General features: G+C 41.2%; 1 protein-coding gene across 2 annotated transcripts; it reads right to left on the bottom strand.

Moving 5' to 3' along the window:
- Positions 1–283: 283 nt before the first annotated feature.
- On the bottom strand, positions 284–16,027 carry LOC145440830 (uncharacterized). 2 transcript variants are annotated; one of them, XM_080318584.1, is made up of 12 exons: positions 15,696–16,027; positions 15,107–15,213; positions 13,568–13,685; positions 13,416–13,469; positions 10,514–10,949; positions 10,054–10,450; positions 8,320–9,998; positions 8,130–8,255; positions 6,004–6,097; positions 4,536–4,635; positions 3,928–4,026; positions 284–952 (listed from the first exon to the last, which is right to left on the bottom strand). In XM_080318584.1, the coding sequence occupies exons 1-12, from the start codon at positions 15,723–15,725 to the stop codon at positions 797–799; spliced, it is 3,396 nt and encodes a 1,131-aa protein (XP_080174710.1). In that variant the 5' UTR covers positions 15,726–16,027; the 3' UTR covers positions 284–796. The 2 variants fall into 2 exon arrangements, with proteins under 2 accessions (XP_080174710.1, XP_080174711.1); XM_080318585.1 differs by having other exon boundaries at positions 10,523–10,949; positions 15,696–16,026.
- Positions 16,028–22,903: the final 6,876 nt, after the last annotated feature.

Below are 22,903 nucleotides of genomic sequence, written 5' to 3' on the forward strand. Positions count from 1 at the left end.
GAAAGTATATACCAAATACGATCCGACAGAACTGTCCAGACGCATAATCAGAAAGTGATGAGGAATTGGGATAGATGAAATACAATCCATGGTCTAAATGTCATCTTATTATTTTGTTGTGTTTGCTACTCGCTAACAGAAGTCGATAAATCTGTGGTTACAAGAAAGGGTGTTGTTGACACCCGGCCTACCTATTTTTCCTAACCCCTATATACAGCCCAAATTTCATATAGGTTTTACGCGGTGACATCTAGCCTGACAGTTCCTGTTCCGTTGTCTATGCTGATGTCATGATTAATGATTTATTGGTTATGCAATTTAAACTAATAAATATCATAACAAAGTGTCGACACTGCTAAGTAAGCCTATAATATCAGGTACGAAGGATGTCAGTTGAGACAAATAAAAATGGCTGACTCGAAAAATGAAAAGACAATGAAAATCATATCTGCCGACCAATTTATATGCTATCTCAGGGGTGTGCAATTGTGCACAGTATGCAACCTTTTCGGCAGGTGGTCTGGCTATAAATATCGCGATGTGGCCGCAGACCGCGTGTACAATCTTTCTGGTAGTTGCAAAGGTCGACCATCTCATTGAGAATAGGAAACTTGGAATTGATATACGTCTTCACGTGCTGCAATATATTTCTCTGCTATAGTCGCTTGTTGCACACCCCTGTGCTAATACATAAGAACTGCTGCGGTCTTATCATATGAATTGCACCATTCCGTCTCCAGTCCAGTCGAAATCGCTCACTGATAGTCCTGCTTCATACCAAGTGTGGTTGTCTTATTCAATACTTTCGAAACGTTCTACGAGGCCCACCGCGTGGTAGGCGAGCCAATTCTTCGTAATGGTTGATTCTGCGAAACGCTAAATTCGTGTGAATCTTTTTAGTCAGAAGTCCCTTTCGCATTGATTTCAATTCGTTTTCTACATCGTGGCGGACCTGTAAATATACAGTCAATTTCAAAACGCTTGAAGTAAAGCTCTCATTAAACCCGTCTGTTAGCATAGTCCTTTGGCGATAACGTGATAACAACTACGGATGGTGTGAACGTGAGGTTCACGTTCGCGTTATGTGTGTGAACTCCAGAAATTTGGAGGCTCGCGTTCCCAAACGAACCTTTGTAGGTTCTGCACTGTGAACCTTCTCCAATGTATTACAATTTTCAGTGTCAGTATATCATCTTTGGTGGAAATTCTTTGCATTTCAACGTACGCAATCTATCATGATCTGATATATTAATTGTATCATAAAAATGAAATCCGTGCGATTAGGGTGTTGGTTACTGTATAACTTTTATTTGGGATAATATCTGTCGCAAGTATGGAAACCAGGTTTTTCACTCTAATCATGATTAATGTAGCGATAGTCTAACTATGCCTTAAGAATATATTGTCTGGTCTAGCATAGACCGTTTAGGCGTATGCTTATATTCCCTTGCAAGTCCTCGTCGAAATGATTGGCAAAGCGACGGAAGATATTGCATTTATAGAGTTATTTTAGCATTTTATAGTTCCAGTTATATATTTGGTGATGTTTAAAAAGTCGCAGCATGTACTTCAGCATTGTGGCATAATGTAGGGTCACCATCTTCGGAATAGGGAAAAGAGGACACTTTTATCAGAACTTTATTAGTTAGTTTATCGAAATTGGAAACAGCTGATATTGAAATATTACTGGAAATCTTGTTGTGGTGACTAAAAAAAGAGGTCATCGCTCTAATTCGACTCCCGAATGACCCACTCGAATGTCCGCATTATCTAGTTCGCTTCATTTATACCAATTTATAGTTGACCCTGTCCATTAGCCTACCTGTAAAAGCTATAATGGAGGACGAATTGCCAAAAAGGAGGACATTTCGGCATCCTCGAAGGAAATTTTGAATTTCCGGAAAAAGATGGACTAATGCTCGCAAAGGAAGACATATAGTAACCCTACATCATGTGGCCTGAGTCGTGGCTATTTATCGTATTTTACGGAAATGTATAGTTGGAATTAGCATTATGACGTCGCGTGACGTCATGGGTTCGTGTTCACGTTCGCGTTCACATAGAACCTTTCAAAATGTTCACGTTCCCGGCAGTGGCGTAGCAGCCACTTGGCGGTTCTGGCTCTGCGCCAGGGGCGGCAGGTTCCAAGGGGGCGGCAAAATGAGGCTAACACAGTGTACACAGCCGGCTAAAGCAGCGTAATTGGTAGTCCTATAGCTGGCGTCCCGTGAGCTAAAATTTAATCAAACTGGTCTTAAACGAAAGCTAGTGTCACGCTAATTCCGAAAACACGAATAAATGTTAACATGACAATGGAACCATTCCGAAATAGCCGTCAAGACCGCGTGTTCCTAACAATGGTTGGTTAATGGTTAGTTAATGCAAAGCTACTTCATTCGACACCATATTTATACTCGTTTCTGGAACTTCATCTGACCATCGGTGTTTCAATTGAGAGCTGTGCTAGGAACTTTTCAAAGCTCAAACTGATTAAGTCTTATTTACGTTCTACCATGAATGATGATCGGCTATCAGCTCTATCGATAGCAGTGGTTCTCAACCTTTTTGACTTCGCGGACCACTTTTGGAACGCCACAGACCCCCTCAGGTTTTTGTTCAAAATTAGCTCAATTATCGTGCAACCGTCAACTGTCTCGTGCAAACATTGATTTTAGGTTAGTAATAAACAGCCAGAAAATGAATTTTATTCAAAATAACATCACACTATATGTCGAAATTGGGTAGACTTTTAATATTTCGAAACGAATTTTCCACCTGTATTTATTGTCTTGAAAATTCTCGTCTTTGAGTGGATATGAACGAGTGCCAAAAGTCCATTTCCACAAAGATATATTGGTGGCGAATGTAATATTAACGCGTAACGCTTCCGACGATAGCTTTTGGTGTGTGTTTTTAATGAACATATCATGTCCACGCAGCCTATAGCCATTTCTATCTAGCATCTCATCTTGAAGGTATTTAGTGGTTATATCACAGAGGAAAATGAATTTCGCGGCGGCACGGTTTCAATTCCTTCATTGGGACAGATGAGGAAAAAAGTTCAGGAACTTCTATTTCAAACGAATGATTACAAATTTGCTGCGACTGACAACTGCAAATCCAAATTGCTATCTCCAACATTTATTTTTTCAGAAACCTTAACAAAACATTTATAAACAGCAAAATATGTTTGCATCGGCATGCCATTGGTAAGTTGACAATAAAATGAGTTTGCACGGTCGGATATTTCATCTCAGACGACCATTTTAATGACGTGAGTCCTAAATCTTGGTAATTATGAAGCGAAGCGAAAACTGTCCCATGCTTTTCCTAATTAAAAAACGTAAATTAGGTTACCAATGACTTTACAATGACCAGAGGCTTCACAGACCCCCTGAAAATGCTTCGTCGACCACCAGGGTCCGCAGACCCCGGTTGAGAACCACTGGTCTATGGAAAGAGACTATACGTTCAAAATCTGGAATTTGAGGATATTATCGCTGATTTTGCATCGGCAAAGCCCGAAAAATTAAGTTTTGAGACGGCTATTGATTTTCAATTTGCACAATACATTCGTTCGCTATTTCTTGTCTTTAATATTTTTGGCCTTATTAACGTTGAGACGGTGAGGCTCAGACACGGCATATTATTTGTAATTATTTTTATTGACAAGATTGTTTGAACATGAATCTATATTGATACTAGCTGCGGGGGCGGCATTTTAAGCGAGAGCCAGGGGCGGCAGCGCATGCTGCTACGCCAGTGGTTCCCGGTTCACACGACCCTGAGCCTTTCAGGGATTCGCACCCATCCCAAATAACAACGTAACGCAGGACGCAGCACATCATCGTCGACTGTCACAAGCGTTTTGATCACACGATGTGTGGAAATTGTGATCGTCTGATGTCAATATTCAGTAGCATTTACCTTGATTTCTGTTGCCAGCTTAGCCTTGACCTCAGCTAGGCGACTCTTCATGTCTTTGATTTGGGATATGCACCGTTTGGCTTGAAGCTCACTGTTTTTCTGGAATATCATGTATGCGGGTCCACGATTGGTCAATTGGCTGACTGGTGTGTTAATCTCTCCGATGTACCAGCATCCAGCAATGCATATTGGTGATCGCAATTCAAATTAGGCTACTTATCTTTTGTACGTATCATAAACGTACAATTCGTAATTTCATAACCGTGATTTTACTAAGGCATGATGTAGAAGTTTCGAGAATTTTCCACCGAATTTTGTAACAGACGCTTGATAGCAACGTCTAAAATACTCAAAATGAAACAACTGATAACGAGACTAACAAACAAAGCAGAAAGCTACTTTCGAATGTGAAAAGTGAGACACACTACACCACAGGGAAATAGCCGAAACTTCAAATATTTCATCCGAATAATCAGGAAAGTTAACCAAGTATCGTATATATGTAATGGTTTGGGTAGCGACTTTTCCATAGTCGCTACAGCCCTCCCGCCCCAACAGGGATCCAAAGGATCTGTACGCAACCCTACCGAGTGAACAATATGTGTTACCTTGAATGACGGTCCTTCGTTGGCGTATGATGTACGTATTGTGTTTCGTTTTCTACCGACGTTCGGTTCAGCGTCTATTGTTTCCGTGTTCTGGTTGAGGCTACAGGAAACAACGTTTGAATAACAAAGATTTGTGACACGTTGGAATAGAGTTGATCATTTAATCATTATTGTGATAAAGGCGATATGCGAGTTGCGTCGCTAATTTGACGGCTTTCTCAAAACTGGGAGGCTATAATATTGAAATCAGTAGAATGTGTAGATATTGTCAATTGTAAATATGGTGTCGACAGAAGCAAATCTCACGCCTCAGTGAAATTGTATCACGTCACAATTTCCATTTGGCTACGGGCAAGTTGACGGTCATTTTTGACCGGCTTGCCGAGCATTAAAATTTGGTAAAACGGATATCAATCGAAAGCTGACTCTGCACTAATTACAAAAATATAAATTTTATTCCGCTTGCGTCCCTGGAACCCCCACAATCAGCCTCGAATTTTTCATTGTTATGGAGATTGGCATTGGGACGCAACAATGCTGTCTGGCGAAACGAGAGAGTAGCTCAAGAGCAAAAGAGCCAGACAGCATTGTTGCGTCCCAATGCCGATCTCCATAACAATGAAAAATTCGAGGCTCATTGTGGGGGTTCCAGGGCCACGAGCGGAATAAAATTTATATTTTCGTAATCAGTGCAGAGTCAGCTTTCGATTGATACCCATTTCACCAAATTTAATGCTCGGCAGGCCGGTCAAAAATGACCGTCAAATTGCCTGTAGCCAATGGAAATTGTGACGTGATACAATTTCACTGAGGCGTGAGATTTGCTTGTGTCGACACCATATAGGACACTATGCTTACACCGTACTTACAATCATAGTGGTAATTGTGACGAATAATAGCCATGCGGTAGTACAACGCCGAAGCCGTTTCAGCTAGTACGGAATATAGTGTTGTTGGGTACAGGTGAATAGCTTATTTTGAAACAACAACAATAATAATTTGAAACTGAAATCAATTTCAGCATTTCAAAATGCTTTACTTCGCGTTCTTCCAAAATCACAAATCAGATCGCTGGCCGCATGTGGCCCACGTCTTGGTGACCCCTGGTGAGCGCAAAACGAGCCAAGCTTGGTGGACAGACGTGAACCATTCTCATGGTTATGGGAAGGGGAACGCACTGTGATTTGATACGAACTGAACTTGATTTTTGCCGTATTTCTTTCTCATTAACAATTTCATTCAATTTCCCAGTTTTTTTTTTCGAATTCCGTAATTCTAATTCTAATCCAATTTGGAATAATTGTGTAGCTCTAATTCTAATTTTAATCTAATTTGGAAAAATTGTGCAGCTCTAATTCTAATTCTAATCTAATTTGGAAAAAACTGTGTAGCTCTAATTCTAATTCCAATCTAATTTGAAAAAGCTGAAAATTTTCTAGTTGTCCAAGTCTGTATTCGATCACTTTACTTTTTGCATTGACCCTCCAGAGCTTGATAGAATTTCGTTAGTGACATCGTAACCTTTTTCTCTTCTTGATACCGACGCTGCCACACATCTTGAGCTGAAATGAAAATATCGGTAGAATTCAGACTTTTACCACGATTTCAGTTGCCCTGCACCATATGTTTTAATTTAGGTCACCGATCATATCTTGATGAAAATTGATTGTGTTATGCGAGTTCGACAGTTGATGTCGGAATAACAGAAATTGATTTGAATTGATTAACAGTCGCTGTGACAGACAAGACACAGCTAATTTCTGTCCACTGTGGAGTGAAGCTGTAGTGATGGAATACGTCTCAGGATCTTATTTAGATCACATGTCACTCGCTTTCACAACATGACAGCGTATAGCGTAGCACTATCATAATCATAATTTTCATCGTAAGTTTTTCAATTCAAGATATGCTACAAAAATTACGATATAATATGAAAAGAAAGGAAGATGGAGTCGAACCAACTTGGTTAACTTGAACAACTTAACACCAGATTTGGCAAAGTGTGATGACTAGGGCAAGTTTTTGTTGCAGTTAATTCCGTGGAAAGTTGCATTTATTTTTGAAAAAAGTTGAAAAGTTGCAGAAGTTGCATTTTGACCACATTTTGCTCGGTTGACTAAAAAAAAGGTCAATTTTCCGGCTCAGCTCCCGAAAGCGTTACTTCGGTGCTGATTTACGGTGTTTCAGTCGGATCGTGTATTTCACGAAAATCGAAAATACGTTCATGAAAAATCGAGAAAGTTGCAAAAAATTGCATGGAAAAAATGGACAAAAGTTGCAAAAAGTTGCACTATAAGATTCCTTCAAACGGCCTAAAACAGCATTCTACATATCTTACGAATATTCAGGAAGCTGCCGGAAGCTGTAAAAAAAAGTTGCAAAAGTTGCAAAAACTTGCCCTAGTGATAACATAATTAATGGGCGTTAAGTAAGAGGCATGCACATGCACACTAGGGCTGTTCAAAAATAACCTTTTTTTCTGGATTCCAGCCATTCAGTCCTTAAATTGTCAGGTTACCCTAAAAACGCTGCACACCAAATTTGGTTCAATTCTAACAAGTATAGGGCTCCGTAGATCAAGGATAATCCGAGAATTATCAATGAAAAACTCCAATAACTCCGCTTCTACTAGTTGGAATTGAGTCAAATTTGTTTTGCATCGTCTCCGAAGACAGCTCAACAATTTCATAGGGTTGACACAATAATTTGAATTTTTTAAAAATTTTCCAGTTCAAATTAAAAAATTTGATTGGATCTACGGAGCACTATACTTGCTAGAATTGAACCAAATTTGGTGTGCAGCGTTTTTCAAGGTAACCTGATAATTTAATGACTGAATGGGTGGAATCCAGGAAAAAAGTTATTTTTGAACAGCCCTAATGCACACATTGCACACAAAATGAAAAATTGACAGTAGAATTATCAAATAATGGGCTAGCAATGAAAATCCATGTTATATCACGGGTTACAGGCAGAGTCGGTGCATCAAAATCTTTCCGGCCCGCACGCTAGTAAGCTTGTATCTAGACTCGCAGCGTGTCATAGGCTACTCGAAGACGCCTTGATACCGAACGGAATACGGGCCCTTCTACCACATCAATTAAACGTTTTGTTTAATACATGTATTTCATCTTATCAATGTTGTGGTATTTCAACAAGTACACACGTGTACAGTATCGTGTACAGTACGCTTAGGTGCATGAGGGTCCGAAGTAAAGAAGCCAGACTATTTTGACTTATGTTAACTTGATAATAGAGTCATTAGGACATTCCGAGATAGCGCAGAGGTATAAACCGCGGCTGCAACACCAATAGGTGCGGGATCGAGTCCGACCGAGCTCGACTTCAGAATTCCGATAAGTGTTGAAGGTTTATCTAGGCTCCTCCATGCCACCTCGTCCGCGAAAGTGGTGTCTTGCAAAAGCCTAAGAGGTGGGCCGTGCTATAAGTCGGCAGGTACTGAAAATAATGGAGAATATCGGCCTGGTGTAAATGACCACAGTAGTCGACAAACACCATGAATGCCACAAAACAAACATTAGGACATTCCAGCAGAGTCTACTGGTCCATTGAATTAACGTTTCTAATACGTACACCCATCTCGCTTCCGTGAAATCAGCGCCGCCTTGTGCTGTGCTTCTCTGATTATCACTTGCCTTGTTTCCTCCAACCTCTCCCTCTTCTCGCGAACTTTCAGCAGTTCTTGCCACAGCGCATTTCCTAAAAAAAAAAACGCCAGTAGCTAACGACGCTATTGAAAACGCCGCTTGGCATAGTTACTCACTGCGCGGATCGCCGTACGGCTTACTTGGGATAGGAGTTTGACTTCGACTTTTTGGGGCATCATGTTGAGTTGGTGTTGAGTGACGTGGCGAGCTTGATATATGGCCAAAGTAATTATCTGTTGAATCGTGTGTTTGATCGACATAATCATGATTTTCGCCCGAATAGCGGGAATCTTTTTCAGAAATGTCTATGGTTCCCTGTAAATATGATTTTCCATGTGTCAGATGAGCCCCTCTCCTGTGGATTCGTTGGCGGATATGCGAATCTGCGTTTGTAGGCGGTAAACCTATTTCACTTACGACACTAGTTCTTTTTGATATGTGAGTGCCGTCAGGCGTGCCTCTGCTGATCACAGATTTTCTTCTCGCATATTGTGACTGTTGTTGTGGCGACGTGTCTGGGCTGTATGCGACTGTCCTGGGCGGTGGTATTGGCATCTGCGAGTGGTAATCAAAAGGTGCACCGTTGGGAGTCATTTCGCGCGGAGCATTTCGAATTCTTCCGTTAGTAATATCATCTATTTTAGAATAGCCTGAAATGTCGCTGCTATGTGGTGATACGGATACGCGCGAGTCAAATCGTTTTTCGTCTCTTTGATTTGATGGAGAAAGTATGTGATTTGGAATAGATCTATGTGACGGAGTCTGTTTGCCATCAATTTGAATAAAGCTGTTTTCAATCGGCAATTCGCTATCGTCACGATGCGACTGTGCAGAATTACCATGTATGCTTCGACTCAGATAGTCTTGACTCTGTCCAAGCTCTTGACGCTGTGGATGACGGGGTTGCGTACGCGGATCGTGGGGATGATGGGATAGCGTACCCAGAGTATGGGGAGGCGTACCCAGAGCATGAGGAGGCGTACCGATGGTAAGGGGAGGCGTACCCAGAGTATGGGGAGGCGTACCCAGAGTATGGGAAGGCGCACCCAGAGTATGGGGAGGCGTACCCACACTGCCTAAGTTTTGTAGATGGGGAGACCGCGAAAACCTACCCGAACTTTCAGATCTGACGACGTTTGGATGTTGGTCTTCGTCAAAGTCAACAGACTGTCGATTGGTAGCTGTAAGCCTATCACGTATATGTGTATCGCCACGAGAGCTGCTCTGGTGCAATTCTTCTGATAATGAATGGGCAGATTTGACACTTTGGCGTGATAAAATAGGACGGAGATGATGAGACTGCACGGGGTGCTGTTCAGAGTATAACGACGAAGTGGTTCGCTGACCATCTTCCGATTTAGTTTCTGCATTCTTCTGTGAGGCTGAATTATGTCGCTCACTTGATTCCAGTTTTGAACGAACCCCGTAGTAAGCTACCCTATTTACTTGCTGAGGCTCACTGTACACCATCGTTGCTTCAACGGGAGTTTTGTTCTGATTCGTCTTTTGGTTGTTGTTGTTGTTATTCTTGTCACTATCTTCCGTATAGTGGCGCGCTTTATCCTGGTTTGGCTCATCTTGGATAGTGTACCGCCCGCCGTGGCTTTGGTCCCACGATTCGACTGCTATGTCTTTGTCGGATATATGACTTTGTCGAGAATTCGAATGCGGTGATCGCCATGAGTTATTTTTGTCCTCGGACGTATGCTGGTCAGTACTTATCATCGCATGTTTTTCACTCCGCCTACGCGACTCGCTGACGAGGCTCTTTTTTCTGGATGTCCTGATACTTTCCCTAAACGATAAAGCTATAAATAATTTGATAACAAAACGTACACTTGAACACGCACCGTCGGGATTGATCGAAGATACCGTCTTTGCCCATGCGAATTAAGGATTGTCCACCCGACCCATAACTTGAACTACTTAGCGTTTGCTCACGAGACACGTTTTCCCGCTTTGATTCGGATTTTATGAGCTGCGTAACTCTTTGTGAAGCAGAGCGAGAATTCGTATCAAAGACGTATGGCTCCTGAGCTTTTGATGGGACGGCGTAACTCTGATTCCATTTTTTTCCGCGGCCTTGAACCGAACTTGAACCACTGCCCAAGCGGTCACTCAGGTGCGGTAAAGTTGGGTGGGCAGGGACACCGTTTGTAACATATCGAGTTGTTGGGTTGGCAGAGGTTACTGAGCCTGATGGAGGCAATGTTGACGAAGAATAGAATGAAGCAGCCGACTCCTTACCTAGAAATTGCAAATGGACATTCATCACAGTGCAACATAGGGCGTACCAGTTAAAGACTTGACCTGGCTTACCTTTCGTAACAGCCATAGTTTGCGATGCATCATTCCTCGCGCTAATGGGAGGAGTAATTCGATGAGAAATTTCGGATTGAGTGCGAGTCCTAACGGAAGATTGTCCGTCTGGCTCGAAATTTCCGAAATGGCCCCTGCCACGGAAGGTTTCATTCACATATTCATTACGGTCGCGGTCTTGGGAATGAAGTGCTGATTTGCGCAGCGGCGCAGGTGTTCTTATGATATCAGGGGTTTTATTTGCCGAGTAATCTTTGCGATTCGCCGTATTCGACTCTGTCAGTGAATCAATCGTCGTTTGTCTCGTTGCTGTCTTACTGCCAGAACTGACATTATCTTTGCGATGTTGGGGAGGAATCTTGTAATCGTGAGGCAAGTGAGAATGAGCCGCATCCAAAGGCAGAATCAAAAGTTCTGGATGCTCTATCTGCAAAACATTAGGCGAGGCTGTCAAAATTATTCATCATTGACTCAGTAGCTCATGCGGTTTTACGTGCAGGAGAACAGTATAATAATGCTTAGTACGTACAAGGAGATGAGGGACAGAAGATATAATGAATAAATGAAGAATAAGCTAATGGTATCTTCGGCAAGAATGCAGACGCAATTTAAGGTGGTAAATTCACTATAGGGGGAGGTGGGACAAACAAGGGTGAAAATCAAAATTTTACTCATAAAAATATTTCTGATTGAGAAATGCTAATGAACTTGAGCAAAACAATTGATGAACACAAAAGTCACATTTCCGAAAAAAAAAGATATGAAAATATGAAGAAATTACGAAAGCACAGTCACTTTAAAACGTACCTTTTTGTCCCATTGTGCCCCATTGACGAGGACAAGCGGTGAGGGGAAATGGGTCAGTAGTAAAAAACTTAACACCGCATCAGAAACTGAGAACTGTTGGGAAAAATGATGAATTTGTAGGTGTCCAAGACGAGTTTCAGCTTACATCCCGATGTTTGGAATCTTGATGAAACTTGCATGAAGATGTCTGCAGGCCCATCAATCCACATTCAATATCAGGGGTGGTAAAATAACCTCAATGTCGTCCTCAATTCCTTGCGTTATACTTCAATAGATGTTTCTAAGCACTCTTCTGCGGATTTTTATATATTTCGCAAAATCAGTCGTTTGATATCAATGGACCATTGTGCCCCAACCAAATTATCTCAATGTGCCCCACCCACCCAAAAATTTTTAGAACCGCAATCCCGCGCCTAAATTAGCATACAGGGCGCGACTAATAACAGCTCTTACTAAGCTGTGTACTAATTTCAAGAAAAACAAACGAGACATGCTCACCTAAAACGCGATCGAAAGGTAGCGATACGTTATTGTTGTTGATGACTATTAAAGAAAAATTAGGCACTTATCGCCTGACGGCCTTTTGAACCCCGGCCATTGAACATAGTACACAAAGAAAGGAGGTATCACGAAATAACGATATAAATCTACGCAGGTTAGCAAAATTAAGAAATTCGTCATTTTTTCTCACAATAGCGGCGACGCAAAATCAAACCACATCAGGATTACGACTGATATGACGCTACTAAATCGTCGAAGCGATGTATATTCTTCCTGTCGGGTTTTTAAAATATTCACGATGTATCATTGTGTCCCTGTGTGCATTGTGCCCCGCCTTCCCCTACTAGTGGAAAGACATTTTCGATCTTTCATAATCGTCTATATATCACATGGTAAATTTTCGAGTAAACACCAACCCTCGCAAAAATCGCTACCAGTTTGTCGAGTTCCCACCAAATATCCACGGCACTCAGGACTTGAAACTTGTGGACACATAGGCAATGGTTCCTCTAATTTTTGATGAGGCTGCGCACACTCACAAAACACTGCGCAAACCCTTGGACAACAGTGCGTAACGACTAAAAAAAGGTTCATCGCTTCGGATTTTTAGTGCGCAACTTAGATTTTCTGTGCGCAGAGACCGTGTCATCGCTGCGCATTTGCGCACGTGCGCATCTTAGAGGGAACATTGCACATAGGCATAAATATAAACAATATATATCTAAATTTAACGAAGGAACTCATTTCCACTCGACCTTATTATATAGGCTATATATTGCGCCTGTCATTTTGTATTACTGGTATGTATGATGGGAATTTGGAGACCTTAATTGATTTTCCGCATGAATACATCAAGCAATCATCCAGGGGCTTCATTATTTTAGATTGTATCGAACTTGAGATTTTCGCATATACCATATAAGATATTAAACTATGTGAAAGGTTCTCGATCAATGCGTATGGAAATCTTGTGAGATTGGATGAGGCATAATATTGACTTATTAGAAAGGAAATTTACATGTCTGAACTTCCTGATTCATTATACAGTACCTAAAATATATTTTCCACTAGAAACTCCATATAAATGCGCGTAGGACCGTATATCTTTAAACACAGTGTAAGCTATAGTTGATTGAGCTGACAGCTCATAGATCGCATAGTGAGTTTATAAACTGCAGTCGAAATTGCATTCGGTATTTCTGGCCAATAATAAGACAGCGTATATTCATAAAGAAGGCAAGATGGATTGGTATTAGTCTGCTGATATACCACCCTGCAATCGCGAATTCATAATCAAAGCTGTCCCTTCAAGTTTGATGAGATTAGTCCGAACCAGTGGAGTATTTAAAGTTCGGTATCGGGGTATTTATCATAAATAAAATCAGGAGTCACAGTTATAGCTGTAAATCTAACGCGGAGTCGTGTACGAGTTATTCGCGGACCAGGGCTGTCTAGCAGAACATCGGCAGTGATCAGTTTCATTTTATAATATAGCCGTTGACCAAGTCCCTGGAATTTACTATCGCTATAGATCACGAACTATGTGTATATGTTGTCTCAAACAATCGGACGAAATGGATATTACCGTTGGTGGTGTGAAATCCGACGACGTGAGAATATCTTCTTGCTTGCGATGTACCTTGAAAAAAAAATCCGGATTCACGTAAGAAAATTTCTTAATCTCAGAAGTGCAGAACTGCCGAATATCAATGCGAAACGGAGACTTATTTTACTCACCAAAACCAGACATTTCGCGACATGCCGGAGGAACGCATAGTTTGGAAACGACTTATCCAGCCCGATTTGTTTCGAAATCTCATTTCGCAACGAGTTGATTTGACTGTCTCGACGGACGCTATAGGAAATATATTGTTCATTTTAACGCTTGTTTCGGGCGGAATTTTCGGGCAGGCTATGCAGTCATGGGATGTAGCGAAAATATATAGTGAATTGTTGAAGTTATGCTAGCATGCTCTGTCCCGTGCAATAGCATTTGTAATCCTATGTAAAAATAAGTGCTACCCATCTCCCGCACCAGCTATCCCTAACCGAACGTGCTTGTGCTAAATCGAGTTTAAGAACGTATCAGGTTTCGCTAATTATCGCAGTTATTAGCAGATACTTTCTGCATAAATATATGTCGTTATTTGAAATGTTGAAACCTTATCTCATAAAGTTGAACCGGTGCCGGGATGACGTGAACTATCTATCTGTCCATTTGATAGGATGCTATATTGTCGCTTCCCCTCTATCCTCTTAAATGTAGTGTAGCTGGCATTATTTTATTTGTGGTCGCGTAGAAGCTTCATATTTGAACATCCAAAGTCATCCACGTAGTTATGACGCCTTGATGAACGGTACTGATATAGTCGATTAGTAATCGAATCAATCGTGTACTCGACTTTCCCAGCCCTAATGATAGCCTACCCAACTATATGTTTTTGTAGGCCATGATTCGCCGTTTCATACCAACCAGTGTTCGAGTAGACAATTTAAAAAACATTCTGCAATTCTAGTGTCCATCGAAACTATATAGGTATACCATTTATAGTTACGGTTGGGTCTAACTATAGTCCGTAATTGAGTTACATAACTCCAATGTTAAACGACTGGTGAATATTTTAAATGCAACATTGCCACGAGATTTCCTTCGCCCCATCATCCAAACTCCAAAACGGGACACATGTAATTTTGTCACCCCGGGTCTCGTTTACTGGCTGTCACTCAAACAGGTGGCATCAGCTGCCAGGGTAGGGTTGTTACGTAATCAATCGGCGATTTCTTGTATACGCTCTCAATCGAATGAGAAATGCATACCACACAATTAATTTGCTGAAATCAATATAGAATACGAAGAATTGGGAATAGAAAAGTTGGAGATGTTGATGTATTTCGATTAAGTACAAATTAAACCTGATCGATGATAGCAACTGCTATCCAACCCGTCGATTGGGAATAGATCCGACGAAACAGAACTGTGAAATATAACGATGGCGATGGGTATGATAAATGAACGCTACTATCAGGGACATAATAGTCAATGGGCAGTATTGAAATATCGACTATAATTCATCAACGTATCAGGTGGTTGAACGAGGTGCGTTGTAACAGATTTGCGACTAGCAGAGCCTATATGTTCAAATGTATCATTAATAATTACGCTACTGTGTTTTGTTCGTGTCGTGTAACCTATGCGAGAGTACATTGTGGGATAATTTCGCGCAACTAACCAGACGTTCCGAACTCGCGTAAGAAATATTATTGAAACGAACTCACCGAATGAATCCTGCCGAAATTTTGTCGGCAAGTACTCTGTGACTTGTGTAATTGAGCTGATGATTCCAATGCCTTCTTGGTATGATCGCTACATGCAAGTCCACGAACTATGCGAAAAGGTTCGCGTAAGGACGAGTCGTCATTATCAACATTACTAATCCATAAGATATGGCAATATGCGCCAATGCCAAATTTTCGTATAAGGACGGGCCATTTTGAACATTAATAATCCGCATGCGCTGTGTTAATGTCATAATATATGTTAGAATAGCTAAGCGAAATATGTGTAGACGAAATGTCATGCAAAATCAGAGGAGCCCATCATTCATGCATATGATATCACAGATCCCGTCAAAGTGAAATATGCAGTGATGATATTGATATATATTAGTTTCATAATCTGGCCTCCAAAGGTAATATTCCTGACAACGAATACCTGAAATACGCAATGTCTAAGCCGCCTGATGCCGCGATGGGCAATGCCGAAATATCAATGAACATTGAACATTATCTTAATCATATAAGATGCTTCAAATATATTATTAGTGATTAACATCTATGCAGCCTGTGTACGAAATATCGGTCTCACCTCAGCGCCTTCATCATGCTTGTTCTTCATTTCTCAGCTAGAACATTAGGGGTCTTTTCCGGCTAGTATCCGCAGCGTGTTGGCCATAGACATGGACTAAAATATTCGTAAACCGGCGCTACGTACCACTAATTCCTCGAGTTTACTATTCGGATAAGCCTTTATTGTACTGTGTATATGCTGTAAACGACTTTATCCTATCCTATGTTCGTCTGCATGTATATTCGATCGCAATTATCCATCATCGACACCTGTTATGATATGCGCCCCGTGTTTAGTGAAACGAAGGACATGTCGCGATACCTAGAGATCATCCCATTGACAACAGTTTGGCGTAGACTCAATCAAAGGTACGGTGCAATTTGAGCTGAGTAGTATGACTCCCTGATACAGCGAGTGTTATCAAAACATTGCCTTTTTATTAGTACCTTGACATGATACTACAATCAAAGAACAATTAGCAGAGTATCACCCGGCCCTGTAAAGCGTTGATTCCATTATATTTCTTGGATGGATAAGTTTTATTATCAACAAATATGCCTCGGCCGAACATGCTTTAGAGAAGGAATGATTGTATGGAGAATATTAAAATAATGTGTTATTCCGATGCCAGAGTCGATCAAAATGTACACAATAACGTTGCTTTCTGGCATCTAGTCCGTAACATAATTGACCATTTCATCACTAAGTGCAATGAAATAAACATGGTTGAAAAATACCAAACAATCTTTAATGTGATGTAGAGCTGGCATAATATATTATTGTGGTCACACAAAGGGTAGCCTACGTATAACCATCGCTTGGGGCTCTAAGGATTTCAATTATGCGTCCAGTTTGACGATTTCGTCCGGATCGCGCGAAAATGCCTGTTTTATCCATCAAAAGTTGATATGTAAGAAATAGCCTACTTACACATAAATAATCCCCAAAATCGAAGATGTGCATTGTGCATGTGCATTTGTGCAATAAGGATGCCACATTATAACTGCCCGACGGCAATGTTGCGTTTTCACTTCTAGTCAACATAACTAATAAGCCTGTGACATAGAAACCAAATTCCTATGTGCATATGCCGGTAATTATTGTGCATCTGCATCCGCTCATTAACACAAATGGCTTGACACTGAAAATTTGAATTCGATTCTTGAGTCAAATTCGAAATTAGCGTGACTTATCTTGCAAAAATTTGAAATGGCATGAACTGAGGCGAGTTAAAATTTGAATGGACTTGATCCCAAACACTGTCCCGAACACGAAATAAAGCGCATTATCGTCACATGTATATAGCTGCCGTGGAATCAGCCGCGTATAATTTGAATGATTATTGGTCAATAACCGTGTCCGAATCAGGAAATAGACAACCAACAACCGGGCAATAGCCTACAAGTCAACCAATGTTCCCTCTAATTCTTCACGAGTCTGCGCGCACACCAACTCAATGCGCAGTCCCTTGGACAACAGTGCGTAACGGCTAAAAAAAGGTGATCACTTCGGCTTTCGTGTGCGCAGCTTCGATTTTCTGTGCGCACTGCGCAGAAGCTGTGTCAGCACTGTGCAATTGCGCACGCGCGCAGCTTAGAGGGAACATTGAAGTCAACAAAATATTTGAAATGCTTTGCTCCGTGGCAGTGGAGCCAAAACAAGAATGTGAACAACGAAGTCACGTGGCAGATGAAACTAAAATCTCGTTAGAGGGTGGTACGGGCGCACTCAAATCGAGTTCTGGCCCGGCAAATTCACGATCTTTATTAGGACGAAATATATCATGATGGAACCAGGACGCACTCCCAGAGAGAGGAATAGTTCCACATGTGGAAAACAATGACTCACGGAGTGACGGAGGACTTAATTTGCTGTCAAGCGTGTTACGAAGAGATGGGAGATGTAAATAAACTGGGCACCTTGTCGGTTTAGACGGCTTTTTATGGAAATCTAGGGAAATATTGCATTTTACGTTCAATAGTTATTTTGACTATGTGCTCTGGATAGCCATTGGCAAAAAATAGATTTCGTAGTATTTATTTGATATATAGGATATTGTTGAAACGACTCTTTGAAATCAGACACACACCTTGGCCTACAGGCGATATAGAGAGGGTACAAATGCACAATGCACAGTGTGCACACGCACATGCCGCATAATTATTGCTTAATGGCTGCATGCGACTGTAACTCTGCAGGTTGGCCACCTCTGGCCGGTTGAAATAAGGATGAACAAGGCTGAAACGTATTTGAAATGATAAATAATAATCAGGGCCCGAGGTTACCGGACCACCATCTAACATATTGTGGTTACCATTACCAACGTTTAAATCAGTGCTTCCCAACTGGTGGGCCGCGAAGAATTTTCTAAATGTAGTTTTTTGTCAATTTCCCAACTATATGCCGAACACGTCTTCTTCTCACGATTAGATGGACAAAAGTCGTTCTCGAAATTAAATTTTTGCGCGCATAAAGTGTCGTAAGTCACGTTCCCGTGCTCACAATTATTTACGAGCCAGCTTTTCGTGACAGTCATTTTGATTGGACCGCAAAGTTGGACAATGGACAGTGCGTTTTGTGTATGAATTAATTCTTTTCTCCAAAGGCCTTGCGTACACTGATTGGAGAATGCAATCCAGCCCGATTAATCGGCAATCAATTACCGCGATGCAAGCTATACTCGAAACCCCTTCGGCCTTCATGTTAGACGTTAAAGACGAATTACTGCTTAAATACGTGGTTTTCTCGTTTGCAATCATCTATTACGTGTATATTCTTATCTGCTTGATTGATTCGTTTACTCGAATTGTCACGCAATTTCACTTGTGGGCATCTAGTCGAACCTGTTACTCAATCGACTCATTATTGGCCGAAGTACGTTCTCATTCGTTCGGTCCCATCTCATGGTGGGTCGCACGATGAAGCTTGCATTAAAAGTGGGTAGCGAACTGAAAAAGGCTGGGAAAGCCCCGGTTTAAATGATGCGGAGAAGCATTGCTTATTAACATAACAAAAGGAATGTAATTTACAATCTACGTAGGCCTACATATTGCAGCAAACAATACGTTCATGTTGCCAAATTTATCCCACTCGAAGCTTTCGACTGGCTCTCTTCAGCAGCGAACGCCAGTAAATGAAGTTAACCAAGTTCTACGTACAGCTGATATAAGCATTGTACGATATTGCGCACCCGGTCAACATGTTCTGAAGCATAAACTTGCCTATTTATTGTGATAGCTAGTATTCATTTCACTAGAATAATTTAGTATAGATATTGCTTGTATTTCGATTTGAATCAGGATAACTGGACAGTGGACATTAGGGCTGTTAAAAAAAACTTTTTCTCCTGAATCTTGCTGGTTACTTGATTAAATCGTTAGTTTGCCTTAAAAAACGACGCACACCAAATTTTAATTCATTCCAACCAATATCGGTGATTATCCTTGATCGGTGGATAATCCAAGAATTATCATCGAAAAACTCAAATAACTCCGGTTCTACGGGTTGGAATTGAGTCAAATTTGTTGTGCATCCTCTTTGAAGACAGCGCAACAATTTCATGGGATTGACAGAAAAATTTGATAAAAATTTTTTTTGCATCTTTGGGTAAATTCAAAATTTTCAAACTGTACGAAATCCGCGATTATTGGCTGGAATGAATTAAAATTTGGTGTGCGTCGTTTTTTAAGGCAACCTAACGATTTAATCACGTAACCAGCAAGATTCAGGAAAAAAGCCATTTTTGAACAGCCCTAGTGGAGATGCTCGTCGACTGTCGGATGGCCGGCGGGCTACTGTTCCGCATACGTCAGGTCCGGTATATTTGATAGAGCGATAATAATCTTTTCGGTCGATCATCAATCAATCAATCAATCATCAGCTTATATTTTCATCTGCCCAAAGCTCGAGTCCGACTCGAGTCACTATTTTCTAATGACTCCAGTCATTTTCTCAAAATACGGAAATGACTTGACTCGACTCGAGTCAGTCTGTGTATCGACTCGACTTGGACTCGAGTCATTGGGCATGACTCGAAGCAAGTCATATGACTCGAGATTCAGACGGCCAAAACCGACATTTCGACATTTCATTGTAATTTCGAAGAATAGTAAACAAACCAATCCATCGGCATTTCGTCTATTGGTACTTATAATTGAAAATGAGATCAGAAACTGCTGAAAGTGAGGAAAATTAGTATATTATAAATGCGAACCATTCGATATCACGAAACAGAGTTATGAAAAGTGGGTTTGACATCGCTTTGACCGGAAACTGAGCAGTCAACACAATGACTTAGACTCGGACTCGAGTCAAAATACCATGACTCGGACTCGACCCTCTATGCTCGATGGCTTGGACTCGGACTTGACTCGGTAGTGAATTGAAAATGACTCGACTTGACTCGAGTCACACCTGTAAAAGTGAGATTGACTTGTGACTCGGAGCCTTGTGACTTGGTTACAACCCTGAGGTTTACCATACGTTAGAGAATTTGTCCTCTTTTTTGACTTTTTTGAAAGTGTTCTCGAAGGACGCCCAAATGTCCTCTTCTTTGTCCTCTTTTTTCGCTTAAATATAGGCTAAATTCGACTGAGATATAGAAAATCAGTACTCAAGTACAAGGACGTAGCCAGAAAAAATATTTGGGGGAGGGGGGAGAAAAATTCGATGACGTAAATGACCCCCCCCCCATAAAGATAACGAAAAATAGGTAAAAAACCGATGATCTTGGGCCCTTATTGGATGATTAACACAACATCTGGGACGATCGTTATACATATATTCCGCTCACAGGCATAAAGTGATGTGATAATATTATGATTGTGAAAAACTCGGGCGTAAAAACTTTCGCGCAGGGCACGAAAATTTTTCTTGGTTATAGTGAATGAAATTGGTTCCTTATATTATTACTTGCGTATTTCAAATACGTTTTCATTGTCAGATCTACCGGAAGGGCTGATAGAAGTGGTGTCATCGAAGTGGTGTCATTCAGGGGGCACTTAATTGTACATCTTGAACATACGACACGGCAACACTATTTATGAATTTCTAGGTGGTTTGCGCCAGGCGGGACAGTTGTCATTTATTGTTGTTACTTCATGGCTTGCGGAGAAAGCTGTCACCATTCAGAAGATCACTCACACGCAAGTCGTAGTGCCACGTAGCTAGAAAAACAATTTTTTATAGGGGGCTAATTATTTTTGACGAGCTCCCCCGTGGGAACACCTCGCATCACCGTTGATCCTTCCATGGACAATTTCATCACTACCTTTTTATGCATACGATGATTCTTAGACGCACACACACATACCCTATGGAAGCTTGCAGTTGCCAACTATAGCTTGCATTCGGCGATTGTTTCACGGATGAGCCCAAATCGCTGACATTACGTAATGAACGATGAGTGTGAATTTCGGGCCAAGTCGCGCGGAGCGTAAAGTTTTTTTGAATAAATGAGAGAATTTGACTATTAATATTGACGCGTGTGTATGAGTGGTGTCCATTCTTATTATAATTACTTCGCTGAAGCACGGTTATTTAGTATAACCTCTGGTAAAGATTGACGCCACTTTAAAGATTGGAATCGCTTTTACAAACCAGACCAAATTTAAAAAAAACGCATTTATGTAGGAGGGGTCTGATTGCAGGGATAAGATCATTAGGCGCCAGCCATTTAAGCTACCGAAAATCTATATCGAAGGAGGCTTCGGAATACATGCGTCGGTTTTATGGTCGTCAATTATTTTGGGAGTGTACTTTGCGGAGTCGCATGTAGCCCGCTCTATTATGTCTTCGTGTGTCCCATAACGGAAAATGCCAGAACTAACAGTGCCCAATCTCCATACTGAACTGACACCCCTAGACTCAATCAACTCAACGACCTCGGGCTACTCTACATAATTTATCTATACTGGTACTGTGTATTCTCATAATTGAGAATGCAGTTAAATTCAACTATGGGTATTTGCGGAAGACTGTTTTTTCGGAATACCGATAAGAGAGAGCGAGAGAGAGATATGATATTCTTTCTCGCCTGCACCATCGAGATGCTTTGGCGACGGAGTTGCGATACGGCCCCATGAGGTCATCTAGTCTGCGCCCCCGTTTTTTTTCTCCTCCATGCTATCCGTGATTGCTGAGCGCCTAGCAGGATAGCTGCGGATACCATTTTTCGAGTCTTTGGTATGACCCGGCCGGGGATCGAACCCACGACCTACCGCTCGAGAAGCCAGACGCATAACCAACACTATCTCGCTCGGTTAAATAAACACATGTTTGGCCACTAAATCGCGCGAGGCGCGAAGAAAATTTTCAGGTTGCATTCATCTGCCCAAAAATACAGTAATATTTATTGATTTTACGAAAATTTTCCCAAAATTTGGGGGGAGCGATCGCCCTTTTCGCCCCTCTCTGGCTACACCAGTGCTCAAGTAACAACAGGGCTGGTATTTTGGGAGTTGAGCCGGAAAGTTGACCTTATTTTTAGTCAACCAACCACAAAGTTGGGGAAAATTTTGTTCCGGATGTTACTCCATTATTGTAAGTCTGAAAATTTTGAAAAGGTGTTGTCGTTTCAGATTTCCATAATATGGTAGCCTAATAACCCCAACCAACGTGATTTGTGCTCTTCACGGCCTACTGCAGCCGCGGGCCCTCCACCCAAACCCACAGTTGGTTTATGATCGATGATAGCGAAAAATCAATGACAGTTTAGAATACGCGCCCCAAAATTAGCCTAATGAATATATATATATATCAAGATAAACAAAATTTCATCCGATTTTCTTAAGGTTGGTCAGTATCAGTATAGTTTAAGGCCATTCCATGCACAGACAAACGATGTTCACACAACTACCTCTTCAAATATCCTGAAATTTGGTACACGCACAGATGAGCTAATTCCAAACCGGATGAACTTTATTTTATCAAAATAGGACCTTGGTGTCAAAAGTTACGTCACTTTGAAAATTGACAATTTTCTGCTCATTTCGGGTCTGCAGATCTCAGGTTTTATCAATGATGAAATATTCAAGAAGGTGTAGCTAGATGTTGGACGACAGTTGAGATACGGTACTTGGATTTATCTGAAGCTTGTTTGATCGTCCATATTTCCAAGTGAAATTTATTGCCCTGTAGGGTAGGGTCAACGGTTAAATTGGGGGGGAAATCTAAAATCAGTCAAGCGTTACACAATTTAGACTGCGGTTTGCTCAAAAACATATTAA

Source organism: Botryllus schlosseri, chromosome 6 (genome assembly GCF_051294905.1).
Source record: "Botryllus schlosseri isolate E-star chromosome 6, Bs_hap1, whole genome shotgun sequence".
Classification (NCBI taxonomy): Eukaryota; Metazoa; Chordata; class Ascidiacea; order Stolidobranchia; family Styelidae; genus Botryllus; species Botryllus schlosseri.

Bases quoted from the DNA above. Each gene is read 5' to 3' on its own strand.
- LOC145440830 (XM_080318584.1), bottom strand. From the start codon at position 15,725: ATGAAGAACAAGCATGATGAAGGCGCTGAG. The intron at 13,686-15,106 runs GTGAGTTCGTTT...TATTTCCTATAG, and splicing joins ATTTCGGCAGGATTCATTCG to CGTCCGTCGAGACAGTCAAA. The intron at 10,451-10,513 runs GTCAAGTCTTTA...TGCAATTTCTAG, and splicing joins TGTTACGAAAGGTAAGCCAG to GTAAGGAGTCGGCTGCTTCA.